General features: G+C 47.2%; 1 protein-coding gene across 1 annotated transcript in view; it reads left to right on the top strand.

The window, feature by feature from the left end:
- FRMD7 (FERM domain containing 7) overlaps window positions 1-15,666 on the top strand; it is a 361,948-nt gene that overhangs the window by 200,865 nt on the left and 145,417 nt on the right. The window contains exon 3 of the mRNA XM_078686317.1: window positions 4,392-4,434. Coding sequence (XP_078542443.1) covers window positions 4,392-4,434 — 43 coding nt within the window. The remainder of the gene's footprint in view (window positions 1-4,391; window positions 4,435-15,666) is intronic.

The raw sequence follows: 15,666 nt of genomic DNA, 5'->3' as shown, positions 1-15,666 counted from the left end.
TACCATCCCCAGGAGAATAGTAAACATCGCCCACCCAACTTCTTTTCAATTTAACAGATTCTTCAGCAGATAAGTGGGTTTCTTGTAAAAAAGCAATATCTACATTCAAACGAGCAAGGTGAGATAAGATTCTCTGCCGTTTGATGGGGGAATTAACACCCCTAACATTCCACGTAATAACTTTCAAAGACATAGGAAATAAGAAAGGAAAAAAAGGTCATGAGAGAGAAGGAAGATACAGTAAGAACCCAGAAGGAGAAGAAAGCCGGAGAGAATGAGAAAGACAACGAAAGGCAATACAGTAGAATGGTGAGGAGAGAGGTGATAAGGAAGAAAAGGGAGCAAAAGAAAGAGAGAAAGAAGCAGTTGATAGGAGAAACATGAGAAGGTAGACCATAAAATAGCAAGAATAAGAGTGAGGAAATGATAGAAGAAGAGGCGTTGAGGAAGAAGAAAGAGAGACACCTGCGGAAAAAAGGAAATTAGTGAACTTGAGGAAAAAAAAACTAGAACAAGGAAAGTGAACATTTGGGAAAAAAGGGAAAACATACTTACGGAGGGCAGAGGCGGGGAGGAATGATCACCAGGGAAGGACACGAGAAGAAAGAGTGAGGGGGGAGCACCAGGCAAAGGAAGCAAGCGTCCAATGCAAGCGAACCAACAAGTCGAGGGGAAGACGCCATACAAATGGTAAACCTGCGAAAAAGAGGAAGGAAAAATACAAATGAGGGAGACTGCTTAAAGAGGAAGGAAACAGCATAACGTTAAAAGAGAAAAAGGGGTAAAGGAATAACGTGAAAAAGAGAGAAATGAGATAAAACAACAGTGCAAAGGAAGACAACATAGAAAAACACTAAGGAAGGTTACCTGTCCATCCAACAAGAATGCGAGAAAGGGAAGAGAGAGTCAGGGGGAAGCACAGAAATGGAAGGGAGCAAGGTGCCTAGGAAAGGCGAACTGTAAAACAGCAAACGTCAACCAGAAAACATGTAAAGTGAGTAAGACAATGAAGCCACATTAACAAGGTTCATGGAGGAAAAGCTGATGAGGTGCCAGAGAAGTCCATGTCAGACGACTGTGCAGCATTCAAAAAACTTCCTAGGCGAACGGGATCCTCGTAGGTCGTAGTCTTGTTGTTGTGCGTCACTCTGAACAAGCAAGGATGGAAAAGGCCGTATCTGGCGCCAATAGCTCGTAATTCTGGACGCATATCTAAAAAGGCTTTGCGACGACTGGCCGTGCCTTTGGCATAGTCCTGTGCAAAGAAGAGGTTGGATCCTGACCATTGTAGACGAGGAGAAGCACGAGCCGCTGTGATGACTTTGAGAAGGTCAGTGTATTCGAGGAAGTACATGATGACACCACGCGGCCGTGAAGAAGGAGAGGGAGTAGAGGGGAGACGACCCAACCTGTGTGCTCGCTGAATATTAAGCATGGTCCCTTCAGGTAGATGAAGAAGTTTGGGTAAAAATGATTTGAAGAAGGCAATGGGATCAGTCCCTTCGCAATTCTCCTCCAGGCCGTAGAGACGGAGATTATTGCGCCTGTTTCGGTTCTCCAACTCTTCAACTTGCTTCTGAAGAGAAGAAATCTGGGACTGCATGTGAGAGACTTTGGAAGAAGATTCCTGAAGTGAGGTCAAAGAATGTTCCACTGTGGTTACTCTGGCTTCCATCTGAGACCAATTATCGGTTAGAACCTGTAGCTTGGAGTTGGTGTCCTCCATGAAGGGTTTAAGAGCACGAATTTCCTCCAGCAGGAGCTCCATGGAGACAGTTGAAGTAGATCCAGGTGGTGATGGAGGAGCTTTTTTAAGGCGTTTCAACGCAGCTTTCCCTGATGGTTGGGCAGACCCCTCTGTACTGGATTGCGACATCTGATCTGCCAACGCTTGAGAGCTTTCAAGGTGCGCTAAAGCTGAGAAAACTTTAGAGTTTTTAAGGAAGACACCTTGCGAAGTTTTGGGAGTGCGTGAGGTTTTCTTGCCTTCCATAAGAAGGAGGTGCTGATGAGTAGAAGTAGAGTTGAAAATTAATACCGTGAGTCCACCGACAGCCGGACGCAAACACAAGATCTGTTGGCAGAAAGCTGACAAGTAGGTGCGCAGGAAAAAGAAGGCTACCTGCGCAAAAGTCAAGAGTGTCCAAGGTGGAAGCGGCTGACGGGATAGTAAGCAGAACGTGGAAAAAGCGAGCACACCAATGATGAAGGCAGGGAAGCACCTCAACGTGTAGAAAAAATAAAACAGGCGAGTGTAGGACTGAAAGAATCCATCAGGAGATAAACCTCAGTAATGAAGAAGAGCGCAGAGAAAAAACGTGCAGGAACCTCGAAAAAAAACCACTTCAAAGGTGTAGCCAGCAGTGAAAAATAGAGCGCAGTTGAATGAAATAAAGTAGAATGTTTGAATAATTGCGCGCAGGTTACTTGAGGGAGAAGAGGCAGCAATGCTCTAAAATGGCCGCCCAGGTTAACAGACTTAAAGTGACTTGCTGAAGCTTATGACGAGGAGAAATGGTCACATTGGACAGAGTTCAGCAGCGTTGGAGGCAAACGTTAGAAGATATCTCACCATGTGAAGCGGTGGGCGTGAGGAGCTCCGTGGTGTGTACACATTGCAGCAAGCGGGGGCGCCGCGGTACGCGGTGACAGGAAGCAAAATGGCGGACGCGACTTTCACTCAGTCGCGTCCGCTACGAAGCAGCAAAAAGGAGCATTTCACCACACAGGAGAGCCACCGCAGGGAGCACGCTGATGTTGACAGCCTCCGATGCACAACAAGCCGCTTTGCAGGCGAAAATGAGGGGATAAGGTAGGCGAAAACCCCTGATGACCTGGAGCGCTCACATAAGAGCCGCCGTCCTCGCCGGGCGCTAAGCCACGCCCCCCGCATTAACACATTCTAGTGACAGGAAGAGTGAGGTGTCATCAGGTGAACAGGCCGGCTCAGCCTATCACTCAGTACATGGCATATTTACTAAAGTTTCACGCAATGCGGGGCAGCAATCAAAGTTGCTGCTTTGTGTGAAACAGAGAGAGGGGAATAGCGTCAGATCTACTAGTAGATGGCACATGTGTGCTCTGTCCTACCACTGGTGCACTGTGTGGTGCCTAGCGCCAACGCAGGCACCCTTGCACCATACTGCAAGCGCGCCTGGGTTATAGGCAGGATTGTTTTTGTGCAGGAACGAACATCTTTCTGCACAAAAACAATCCAAAGAGGCAAATCCTCTTTCTATGTGTGATTCAGAATGCATCAAGCATAGAAAGAGGAAAAAACAAAGACCGAAAAATATTTTTCTCCTCGTTACGACATAATCTGGGAGGTATACCAATTTGACACAATGCCAGGTTTACAAACCATTGCAAATCTGAAATTGCATTGAATCCACATGTAGAGGCACAGGAATGCCATTCGCCACCCATTGAACACCTACAAGCTTGAAATGTAACTTAGCACAAGGCATGGCGTTGCTTTACATTTCTTTAGAAAGCCACGCAAGGTGGTGAAAATCACCCCTTGCGTGGCTTTGTAAATCTTACTGAAGCCTTTGCTTTGACTTTTGCAGGAGCTACTAAACCTGGGCATGAATTCCTAAGTGACTTCCTCAAGGTTATTTAGGGGCATATTATCAAGGGGGTTTATCTCCGCTTTTTTGGCTTTAAAAGCCAAGAAAGCGGAGATACAATTATCTCCCTATTACCTAGCTGTCGCTAACACCAGTTAGCGACAGCTAGTAGGAGATAGCGACCATCTTGGGCCCCGCTTTGCATGTCAGTGAAATTTATCACTAATGACATGCAAAGTGGGCGTGCCAAGATGTTAGCGACTGGAAACAGTCGCTAACATCGCTATCTCCTATTACCAACTTTTGGAGATATTTGCGCTAAGCGCGATTATCTCCAAAAGCTAAAACCTGCCCCTGAGCAGTTCTTAGCCATGTTATCCAATGGTAGGTGGATAACATGGCTAAGAGCATTAGCTCGGTAATACATGAATATCGCTGACTTTTCAGCGATATTCATGCATTTTGGCCGATTTTTATCGCTTAGGAGATAAACCTTGATAATAGCAAGGTCCCTAAGCGATAAAAACCGCCGCAGCTCGGCGATAAAAATATTGCCGCTAAGCCAACATAGCGATAATTATCGCTAGTTGTTGGTAATATGCCCCTTAGTTTTATAAAGCAATACTTGAGCATCAAAGCATTAAGGTAGAAACAACCCCAGGGAAAAATATAGAAATACTAATGAGTTATTATGAATAAGAGGACCAACGTCTACAATCATGGTGTAATAACTTTAAAGCTAATGTGTTCAAATATAGCCATAACTGCTTTAAGAAATGTTTAAATGCACTGTACTACTTCTTACATGTTTATGTTTTGCAGGTTTGGCTGGGACTTCTTAAACCGATAACAAAACAGATTAAATGTAAGTATTTTAAATGTGCAAACAGTGTAGTTATTCCTGACTGTCAAATAGTGGTTAAAAAAGATTTTCACCAATATTTATGTGCAATACGGCTACAGAGTTCCAACTGGAGTGGACGTTATAACTTGCAAGGCAGTGGCAATCAAGATAGCAACAAACCTACTCAGAGATAATTAAGGATTATCTTTAACGTTATAAAAACAATAGCAGTAGAAAACGGAATTGGTAAACTACAAAGGAAAATATTCTTATTCCAGACCTATTTCCAAAAGTAGATGAATTTTATGACAATAGAGATAAATACCATTTTGTGATTCACAAAACCAACAATGGTCATGTCTCGTGCTTTGCACTTTAGGTAGGTGCACTGGGCATCAATAAATTATATTGTGTTATTTTTTATACAATGTTGCTGTTCTGATACACACTTATTGGTCCATAGACATGCATGAATAAGATTATATCATTTAAGAATATAAGCAATATTTGCTATTGTCACCATAACATTTCACATTATGGATAAAAGCGAAAGACATAGAAGAAAAACGTGTGACAAATTAAAATGTTACTGCCATGCATTGTTTTGTCCCTGCACTACACCAGAAACGTCCCATCACTCACGCTTCTCTGCTGAACCTCTGATCAGTACCCCTTCTCTACAGTGATGGTCATTCCTGAGCCCTTCAATCCAAAGCATTACAGAACCAATCCGCCCAGGTGGCTTGGTGATTCCAACATGGTTGAAAGACAATTAATTGGTTTCTTGCTTCGTGAATTAGGTATTACCCCCAGGTCCCTCCGTCCTCGACACCTTCATACTTACTAGTGGAGATGACCATCTCCCGACAGAAAATAAAAACAAGAGGAATGCTGGGACACTAATACTGCCCCTCCCCCCGGGAGTACATAAGCAGTACTTACCCAGCAGACCTCCTGTTCTTTTTTTCTGTCTGTCGACAGAGTTGATGGTGTGCTGGTGCTGCTCCTGCTGGGCTTGAGTGGCGGTGCTTCTTTTCTCCCCCCGCCCTGCTGCTTGGCTGTGTGGGCGTGGGGTTCCCTGGACTGCCTCCTGGCCTGCCGGGCTTGCTTGGAGTCAGTCTTTCCCTGGAGCCGGTGTTTGGTTTCCTGTGTTCCTGGCTTTGCTGTGTGACCCTGCACCTGACGGCCCTTTGTGGCTGGTGCTGCCTTTCCGGGTTGCTTCCGGGTCGCGGGCTCGGCTTCCCGAGCCTGGCCGGGGAGCCGTGCCTTGCTGGATGGGCTCCTGATGGACTTCTGCTCGGCGGTGCTGTGGGGGCCTTGTTCCTGGGGTTGGCCCCCACTCCTGGTGAGTCCCGATTTCGGGTTCCCTTTTTTTCTTCTGCCTGGTGCTCGTGTTTCAGGGGCCCTGGAGTGACGTCTGGTACTGCTTGTTCATGTGCGTGTTTTCCTCCTGTTTTCCAGCTGCCCAATCCCAGTGGCTCCTGCGCTGAATTCTGTCTGTCTCCTTGTTGTTTGCTCACGGAGTTTGACACACTTTTTTCTTTGAGCTTTTTTCGACTCGGAACGGGAAGGTGCTTTGCTTTGACAGCTGCAGGCGCCTGGCCTCGCTTCTTGGGCTCGCTAGCTCGCAGCGCTTCTCTTCCTGCCCAGAGGCTTCGCTGTGCTGTGTCTTCTGCTGCCATACTTCAGTAGCAAAGACCACAGGCTCCAAACTCGGAACAGAGTTTTTGGGGGTATTCTTCAGCGTTGTGTGCATATGGCTGGCTGGCAAGGTTGCTCCCAGTTTCTGCTGTAGGTGGTGTGCGCTTTCGTGAATATCTTCCTGCACGCTTGATGGAATTCCTTTTTGATATTGTTCTTTGATAAACTGTGCTCCGAATGTGTTATTTTTTCACTGTTTATTTACGTCCTGGGAGTAGAATTGCCTCCTTTTGTACCGGAATGGGTTTGGCTTGCTCTTTGCGCTCCCTTCTTCGGTACCTCCTTGGTCTTCTGTTGCAGGAGTCCTTTGTGCTGTATTCAGCTGCTAATCTATCCAGCTGTCGAAATGCTGGTGGCATCGAGAGGTGTTTCGTATATATTCTCTGCAGCCTGTCCATTTTCTGCACAGCGTATGTCTTTGCTGTTTGATGTTACATGTGTTTTGGTGACATGATGTTTCTTCTTTTTTCTGGCGTGCTGCTGTGGTCTCGTGCGCTGGGTGCCCTGTTTCTTTCCTGCAGTGTCTCATGGGGTCTGTGGTGTATGCATTGTTTTTTCCCTCCAGGTTGCGGTGGGGGCCTTGTTGAGCTGTTGGCCCCCGCTCTGGTTGTTTTCACCCCCTTATTTCTTCTAGGTGGACCCTGTTGGCCTGCTGGTATCTGAGAAATCCTGGAGTGGTGACGGGCGGCCCTTCTGTTCCGTGCCTTGTTCCTGCTTCTGGTGCCTCCTGGGGGTGCCGAGGTTTGTGCTGGGGCCTCTTGCTTGGGGTGCATGTGTTCACGCTGTGCTTCATCCCTTCTTCCGTGGGGGTGTTCTGCTGCCTATGGGTGCCCCGCGCTGCTTGCTTCCTGTGTGGGCTGGCTAGCGGGTGCTTCTGTGTGCCTGTGGTCGCTCGGTCGTCCTGGTGCTCTCTGGGGCTCCCAGTCTGCGCCCTCCCCACCTGTGTTGCTGGGGTGTCTGGTTGGTGCTGGGCGGTCGGGCACTGTGGTTCCTGTGCTCCTCTTCTTGGTCTGTGTGGTTCGTGTTTCTGTTCCGGGCCTGCTGCCTTGCCGCTTGCCCCGGCTCTCGTCTGTTTTCTGGGTTGGGGCTTGCCGGGGTCTTCTACGTTTGGTGCGCTTCTTGGGTGGTGCCCCTGCTCTTGGCCACTCGTGCCTGTGGGTTCCTTTCGGGCTCTGTTGAGGGGTTTCCTCTCCAGTATGTTGTTTGCTGGTTCTCTGTGCTGTTGGCTTTCGTTCTTCTGTTTGTGGCCTGCATGGGGTTGGCGTGGGTTCCTGTCGCCTCTTATGTGGCTGGTTCCTTTTCGCTGGCTCTGCCTTTGCTTGCTCCTGGGGTTCCCTGTGTTGTTGGGGTTTTTCCTGCGTGCTTGCTTGCGCCTTGCTCTCTTCTGCGGGGCGTTCCTCTCTTCTTCGGCTACGGCCTGTGTGGGGTGCGTTCTGTTCCCCCTCTTCTTCGGGCTGCCTGCCCCGCCTGGTGGTGAGCCGGTGTTCCGGCTCCTCGAGCCGATGCGGGGGTGTTGTTCCTCTGCTCTGCTTAGGTGTCCTGGTTCTTGGCTTCCTGGCCTCTGTGTGGTTGGTCGCCTTTGGGGCTCCTGGTTCCTGGTCCTGTTCCTTCCATCACTTGGGCTGTGCCTGGTTCCGCTCCTGGTGCTTGCCTGTGTCTTGCCGGGGGCACTTTGGGGTGGTCTGTCCCCTCTGCCCTCGCTTGGGTGGCTTGTGCTGCCTTGGGTGCGGCTGTTCTGTTTCAGCCCTGCCTGCTCCTGTCCTCGTCTGTTCCCTGCTTGGTGCCTGTTTGTGGTGCCTGCCTGGGTCTTCCTGTTGGTGTGGGCTTCCCTTGCTCCCGCTTGGGGCTTCTGGTGTTGTCCGGGGGCTTTTCTGTGTGCTTGGCCTGGCTGCTTCTGCGCTGGCTCCCCCTGGGCTGGCCTTTGGCCGTCTGCCCCTCCTGTTTCTGCCGGGGTGCCTGCCTGGTTTGTTCCTATTTGGGGCCTCCGGGCCGCTGCCGGTTTCTGTCATGCCTCCTGTTCTCCGGGTTGGTGTGCTGTCCCCGTGCTCCGCTGTTGGCTCTGTGTTGGCTTGGTCGGGCGGGGTTGGTCCCTGCCTGGCCTTCTGGGGCTGCTGGGGGTGTGTGGCTTCCGGGTCCGTCTCCTGTTGGGGGTGTTTGCTCCCTGAATTGTTCTGGTCTCGTCTGGTTCCCTTGGTGGGTGCCTGGCTGTGGTTTTGGCTGGGGCGTGCCGCTCCTGCTTGTTGGGCTCCTTTTTGGGCTCTGCTTCCCTGCTGGTGTCCCTTTGGGTCCTGGCGGGGTGTTCTGCGTTGGGGCCGCTTCCTGGTGGTTCCTTCTGGGCCTTCTCCTGCTGTTGGTTCTCTTCCCGGGCTTGTTTTCCCGGTGTTGTGGGCCTGTGTGGGGTTCTGTGGCTTCGGTTCTGCCGGCTTCTTGCTGGTTGTGTGTGGCTGCGGGCTGTGCCTTCTGGGTTTTCGGGCTGTGCTGTCCCTTTTTGGCCTGTTCTGGGGGTTTGTTGCCGGCCTTTTCCGGGTTCTTTCCTGGTTATGTGGTCCTGGCTCGCTCCTTCCTCCCTTGCTTTCCCGGGCTTTGTTCTCGGTGTGGGTCTGTTTGGTTGGGGTGCTGTTCTGTGGTGCTCGTGCCTCTGCGGGTCCCTCCCTCCTGGCTGCGGGTTGTCTGTGGTTTCCTGCTGCTTGGTCCTCTGCTCTTCTTCTGGGGTTTGCTTGGGCCTGCTGTTCCTCCTGCGTGATCGGGTTGCTTGGCTCTGGTCCTGGCTTCCCGGTTCTGTTGGGGTTTGTTGGCCTCTTTTTTTGGGGTTTGCTTGGCTCCTCTCCGGCGTTGCTGGGTTGGGGCCTTGTGGTTGTGGTCTGGGTGCTGTGCTCCCTGGACTTTCTTTGTTTTTCCGCTGCTCCTGCCCTTGCTGCTTGCCTGGCCTGGGTGTGGGGTTCCTGGGCGGTCCTGTGTCTTTTGGGCGCCTTCTTTGTGCTGCCCTCTGTGCCTCGTTGGGCGGCTGTTGGGGTTTCCCTGGTGCTCTGTGCTCCCCTCCTGCCTTGTGTTCCTTCCCTTTGGGGTTGGGGTTTTCTGGGCTCGTGGTCGCTTTCGCTGTTTCCGCCCTGGTTGTGTTTTCTTTGTGGCTGGTTTCCGGTCTTGTTGGCCTCTCCTTGTTTGGTGGGCTTTCGGCTGGGTTCTGGGGTTGTTCCCCGTCCCTGTCTTTTGGGTCGGGTTCTCGGTCCTGTTCGGCTCCTGGGTGCTTGTTGCTTCCTGGGCCTCCTCGGCGGTGTTGCCTCCTCGGGTCTCTTGTGCTCGGGTCCTTTCTTTTTGGGAGTTTGGCCTTGTTTCTGGCCTGTGCTTCTCCTTCCTTTTTGGGCTGGGTGCTTGTGCCTGCGCTCTGTTGGCCTTTTCTTCTTTGGCTTTCTTCCGGGTTGTCTCGTCTTCCTGGTGGGTCTGCCTGGCCCTGTGTGCCTTCCTGCTGGTTTTGGCCTGGGGGTCTTCTCCGGTGGGTTGTTTTGGATGGTCTTGCTGTTCTGGTCCGGGTCCAGGTTGCCGGTTGCTCGGGTTGGCGGCCTCCTTTGTTTGGAGCCCTGGGTTTTTTCTTTCCCTCCGGCCCTTGTCCCTGCTGTCCTGTTCTGGGTTGCGGGTCGGATGTTTTTTGCGGTCTTCCTTTCCTCCTTCTCGGTGCTCCCTTGGGTGGCTGCTTTTGTTGTGGTTTCCTGGGTGTGCTTGTGCGTGCGGAAGGCCGGGTTTCTGCTTTGGTATTCTCCACTAGTAAGTATGAAGGTGTCGAGGACGGAGGGACCTGGGGGTAATGTCCTATTACTTACCGGTAATCTTCATTACTCCGGGTCCCGTAGTCCTCGACACCTTCATGCGCCCCTCCCTCCCTCCCGGGCGGCCGGCCTTCCTGTCTGGGCTTGTTAGTACAGGAGGTCTGCTGGGTAAGTACTGCTTATGTACTCCCGGGGGGAGGGGCAGTATTAGTGTCCCAGCATTCCTCTTGTTTTTATTTTCTGTCGGGAGATGGTCATCTCCACTAGTAAGTATGAAGGTGTCGAGGACTACGGGACCCGGAGTAATGAAGATTACCGGTAAGTAATAGGACATCACGAATGAAAGAATGCATGGCTTCCTGTTTTCTTACAAAGTACCACAAGGATAATAACTAGAAAAGAGGATCATTTTTACTTTTTATTTATCATACAAGGCACAGAAGCAAGCAATGTCTGCAGCAGGTTCCATGAGCTTGAATAGCTTACACGAGTTCATGGATGACATGCAAAGTTTTCGTGATTTGCAGGTCTTCAAATTTTGGAGTAGCGCTGTTTAGAGGGATAATTTGGGCATATTATCAAGGGGGTTTATCTCCGCTTTTTTGGCTTTAAAAGCCAAGAAAGCGGAGATAAAATTATCTCCCTATTACCTAGCTGTCGCTAACACCAGTTAGTGACAGCTAGTAGGAGATAGCGACCATCTTGGGCCCCACTTTGCATGTCAGTGATATTTATCACTAATGACATACAAAGTGGGCGTGCCAAGATGTTAGCGACTGGAAACAGTCGCTAACATCCCTATCTCCTATTACCAACTTTTGGAGATATTCGCGCTAAGCGCGAATATCTCCAAAAACGAACACCTGCCCGGAGCAGTTCTTAGCCATGTTATCCAATGGGAGGTGGATAACATGGCTAAGAGCATTAGCTCGGTAATGCATGAATATCGCTGACTTTTCAGCGATATTCATGCATTGCGGCCGTTTTTTATCGCATTTGCGATAAACCTTGATAATAGCAAGGTTTATCTGCGATAATTTCTGACGATGCTTAGTGTTAAAAAATTCGTTGCTAGGCATCATTAGCGATAAATATCGCTTAACGTTGGTAATATGCCCCATTGTCTTCCCATTAGTGAAAGGTAATTGCTTCTAGACACAGAAGAATTGTGATGGAATGCATTTCAAGATGGCAGTGGATACAGAGGGCTCTTCTATAGTAACCTAGTGTTGGGATGGCTTACAAACACCAGATGCATCAATCGACAGTGTACAAAAATCGTGTTGCAAGTTGAATAAGATTCATAGAAATTACAGAGGACAGGGGTGAATGCATGTTTAGGCGGTCCAGGGTACCAATAGGCACTTGCAAGGCCTAATAAACATTAAAAATGGCTTGCATAAATTAGAAATAACTATTAAACACTGTGTGCATAGACAATTAAAGAGTTGATTTATGTTTGTTCAACTGTTTCTACAATTTTAACCTAAGTTTAGATTGCCTGGCAACCATTTTGTCATGATTTTAATTTATTGTTTTACTGTTGAAACATTAACGGAATGTAAATCATAAAAATAAATGAATACAAAAGTCAGTTAAGTAATAAAAGAGGAGGAAAGGGTACAAGAAAAAAATATCAATACGATATAATAAACCAGCAAAGTTCATAAGTAGCCAAAAGAGTACAAAAGTACAAAAATGATAGAAATCACTATAAACGAATACTCTGTCTGCTTCATTGTAAGCTGCCCTGACTGGTAGGCTGTTCTGCCTCCCAGGTTACAGTGCTCCGTTGTCCCTTTAGCTAGGATCATGATATACACAGTCATACAAGACTCCCAAGCAACGATGGAGAGAAAAGTGCACCACAATTTTTCTAAATTCAGAAACTTTAGTTTCCATAAGAAAAGTTCATGTTCCTTTGCTTTGATTTCCAGGTAGGCCCCTTGCATCATACATGGACCAGTTATTAATGTTTTCATAATATAGTGGTTACCAGTGTGTTAAATATGAGAAAGAGGGATATGAGTGGCCGTTTAGGAGACACCCGTACCTTGGAGTAAGTGTGACTACGGGACGGTGTCCCACTCTGTCCTCGAGTTAGGATCATCATTGATGAAACTCTGGTATGCAGACGGTGTGTGTCTACAAAAAGGGCAAGTATAGCCATTTACGGGTCCCCTATCAGATAGTGACAATACTAAGAGGGTACTTAATTATAACCTTTGTAAGGGATCCGTATACTGATTAATGCCAGCGACCCTGCCGGGTGCCAATCTATGGCAGAAACATGTTGATACAACAGATAGGGAAATGGTGTAGTTTCTCTCCCATATACCCTTGTATGAATTTTACCGTGCCAAATGGGATCCACAGTAAAGGTATCAGATACCCACTTAGACAGTTTTAGAGACTTATCTTCTTTGCTTGAGGGATCCCTGTCTATCGTTTTCTTTCTTTTTTATACTTTCTTTCTCTTAGCTCTCCTCCCCGGATGTTGGTCTCTGTCAGGGAGTCGCAGCAGCCCCATGATGAAGCATGCCACTCACTGAATGGTGGAGGGCGGTATTTACAACCCTTTGTGATTCCCAATTGGTTTGTCACTTTTATCTCTTGCCTCCTTATTAGGGCTTGGTGATCACTCGTGTATATCTATATATAAACAAAACCCTTGCTTCGACAGGAAAAAAGGCACGCACACGAAGCTTGTATGAATATGGCTTCTTTTAATGAAAAGGGTCCCCTGCAACCCTGCAGCTGAAAGAAAGACGCGTTTCGGCTGTTCAACAGCCTTTATTATTACCCACTGTGAATATATATATAGCAAGTAGCAATTGTAAAATAAAGACGCACTCTCTCATATGTGCTGAAGTTTTAAGGCCGCTTTATTTCAAAACGCTGCCTGCCCAACGCGGTTCGCCTTACCCTGAAGGCTTGATCACGGGATATCACAGCATTGAAACAGATATCTTTTATTTTTAAAAGCACCAAACCACTTCCTTTTTACAATGGAATGCATTGTGGTATGTGTAGTTGCTAATTACGTTGCTTACATGCATGCAAGTCTCCCATTGTGAGTAAATGTGTAGGTGCTCGTGTTTCAACAGTGCTCTTTATTTATATTACTTTTTTAAAAAAACATTAATTCTTCATTTGCAATGCCCCCTGTTTATGTCCCTTCCTGCACATAAACAGTCACCTCTACAGCGCAGGCATCCTTGCTGCATGCGGCAGGGTGCCTGCACACTGGCAGTAGGCAGCTTTTTTAGCTCCAGCACTAGGATAAATGCAGGAGTGCACTGTATTCTTGTGAATACTGCACATCCCTGAGTTTTAAAAATGTCAGAGCACAGCGTTGCCAAATTTGGCCTAACACATGGCTCTGACATTTTTTTGTAAATATGCCCCACAGTTACTTTCATCATGCAGCGCCCACTCACCGGAGCTCCAAAAACTTTTTTAAGATGCTCTGCAGGGTGGGTAAGACTTTCTCTGTTGTCAATTTTTTACAAAGCCGTAAGTAATTCTGATACTAGCATGATCGTTTGATAAAGGCTCATTCTGCAAACACCAGCTACCGCTCAATAGATAACCAGGTCATCACACTCTATGCAAATCTAATCTATCGCTAATAGAAGTGTGCGAAGGAGAAAGATGTCAGATGTGGCTAAAGATGAGGAAGAGGCGAGAAGCCTGTAGAAAACCAACTACACCCCCCTTTGAAATACCTTATTTTAGTCTGCATAAATTACTCTGTAGTGCTTCCTAAACACTACATCAAGTGATCACTAGGACTTAATCCTTTCTTTAACATCCCCTTTCCTGATAGCAATGTTGTGTGTGATATGATGAGCCGTTCCTGGAAACCCTTCCTGAAGACTAGATTTGAGTCTTTAAATTGTTCAGCCTTATTTCTTGGCACAGACTCTGGGGGTGATAAGGTGTTTGGAGTATGGTTGTATGTCTTTATGGGCGATGGAGTAAATCACTCAGCCGCTCTAATGGATATCCCTCCTCCAAATCTAGAGAGGTCCACTGGCATCACAGACATCTCTTGACATTGTTAGGAACTGCTTTAAGAGGAGTACCTGTCAATAGTGCAAAAGTTTGATGGACATCCCCATCAAACAAGACCATCATTCATCAAAAATGTACATATTTTTACTTTTTTTCATAAGCAAACTCCCAAAGATAGAGTTACAAAAAAAAGTAAAGCTAATGACACCCACACCATGTGAGTTTTACCCCAGGGTTATGGGTCCTTTGTTTGTAAATTTACTGTCGCTCACTGATCACTGTAACTCACCAACAGAAAACCTAGCAGTGATGGACAGCAAAAAAAAGTAATTAGAGTGCCCACTCTAAATCGGCAGACAGTTGAATAGCTAACATCCGACAGCACATATTATGTCATGCCATCAGAGGAGTATGTTGGTGGCAGAGCAAAAGTAGGCTCCATACTTAAGGTGTGCCTAACTCCTCAAGAAGGGCTGTGAATTTGGTAGAGAGGGTACTCCCTCACCGTTGCAAAATAGCACTCTCTCCACCAAATTCGAAATCCCCCCTGCTTCATATGGTGACCTGAAAAGATTGATGGAGGCCTAATGGGAAAATATCACAGTTCAGACATGTAGGTCCTCCCATCATAGTTTTGTAATTGATTATACCATCATTTCAAGGGGCCTGTTTGCTCATGTTGTCGGTTATGTTATACGGTAAAGACTTGAAAGTGACCATAATCTGCAAAAACTAACTTTAGATCTAACTGTGTCACGTATACTGAAATCCAACGTCCTTCATCAAGTGGCAACTTCCTATAATCTGAAACACTTCACCTGGCAGTCCAAAAAACAAGAAGAGATAATGTAGCAAACTGAGATATTAACTTAATCTGGCTGCTCTCCGGCTGCCATTAAAAGCTCCATGGTGGACAAATGGAATTCCTTAAGAAATGACTTAGGACCTGTTGCACCCCTGTATAGTGCATTGGCGCACATGTGGCAGACATACATGCCCTAAGGGCATGTATGTCTGCCACATGGCACTGTTAAAAAAGCACAAAATTGCTTTTTTAACGGTTTTGTTATTTACCACCAACTTGTAGTTGGTGGTAAATAACGAATCCTTACAAGTGAAAAGCACTCATTTGAGTGCTTTCTACATTAAGGATTCGATAATTTACCGATTCGGTATTTAAGAATTCGGTAATTTACCAATTCCTTAAATTACCGAAACCTTAATTTAGGCCCCTACATCCCAAAAGCCTAATACCGGTCGGTAACGGCCGTTACCGACCAGTATTAGGCTTCCTACATCTGGCCCTAAATCACAAAATTCCCCTCTAAAAAAGCAAGAAAGGCTAATCCTCTAAACTCCAACAATAAGTGGTACACGCCCAAATCATATTGACAAAAAAGTCCCTGAATATCCTGAATAGAGTGCCAAGAGTGTCAGAAATGCATGTTCACTCAATCTTTACTTACACAAAAGTTGAACGTTTGAGGAAGTCATACGAGCAAGCTTTATAGAACGCAAAGAACAACTACCACCTGGAGCTATGGAATAAGCTCCTACCTGCAAGCAAGTAAAATAATGCTAAGGAATTTAGGTCAATAATTAATGGTATTGAAAGAGCCAGCAGTGCACACATTACATAAAATGTCTGAGTAGATTACCTTTCCAACTTGAATGGATCATGACCAGTAACTTCTGTTGAGCATAGATCCTCTTCGAACATTAAACTGACAGAGAAACTTGGAGAAAAAATGGGAAATATTTCATTCAAAAAACA

This window comes from Lissotriton helveticus, chromosome 4_1, assembly GCF_964261635.1.
Source record: "Lissotriton helveticus chromosome 4_1, aLisHel1.1, whole genome shotgun sequence".
NCBI classification, from domain to species: domain Eukaryota; kingdom Metazoa; phylum Chordata; class Amphibia; order Caudata; family Salamandridae; genus Lissotriton; species Lissotriton helveticus.
The sequence above is the reverse complement of the archived record's forward strand: the minus strand, read 5'-3'. Positions and strand labels throughout refer to the sequence as shown.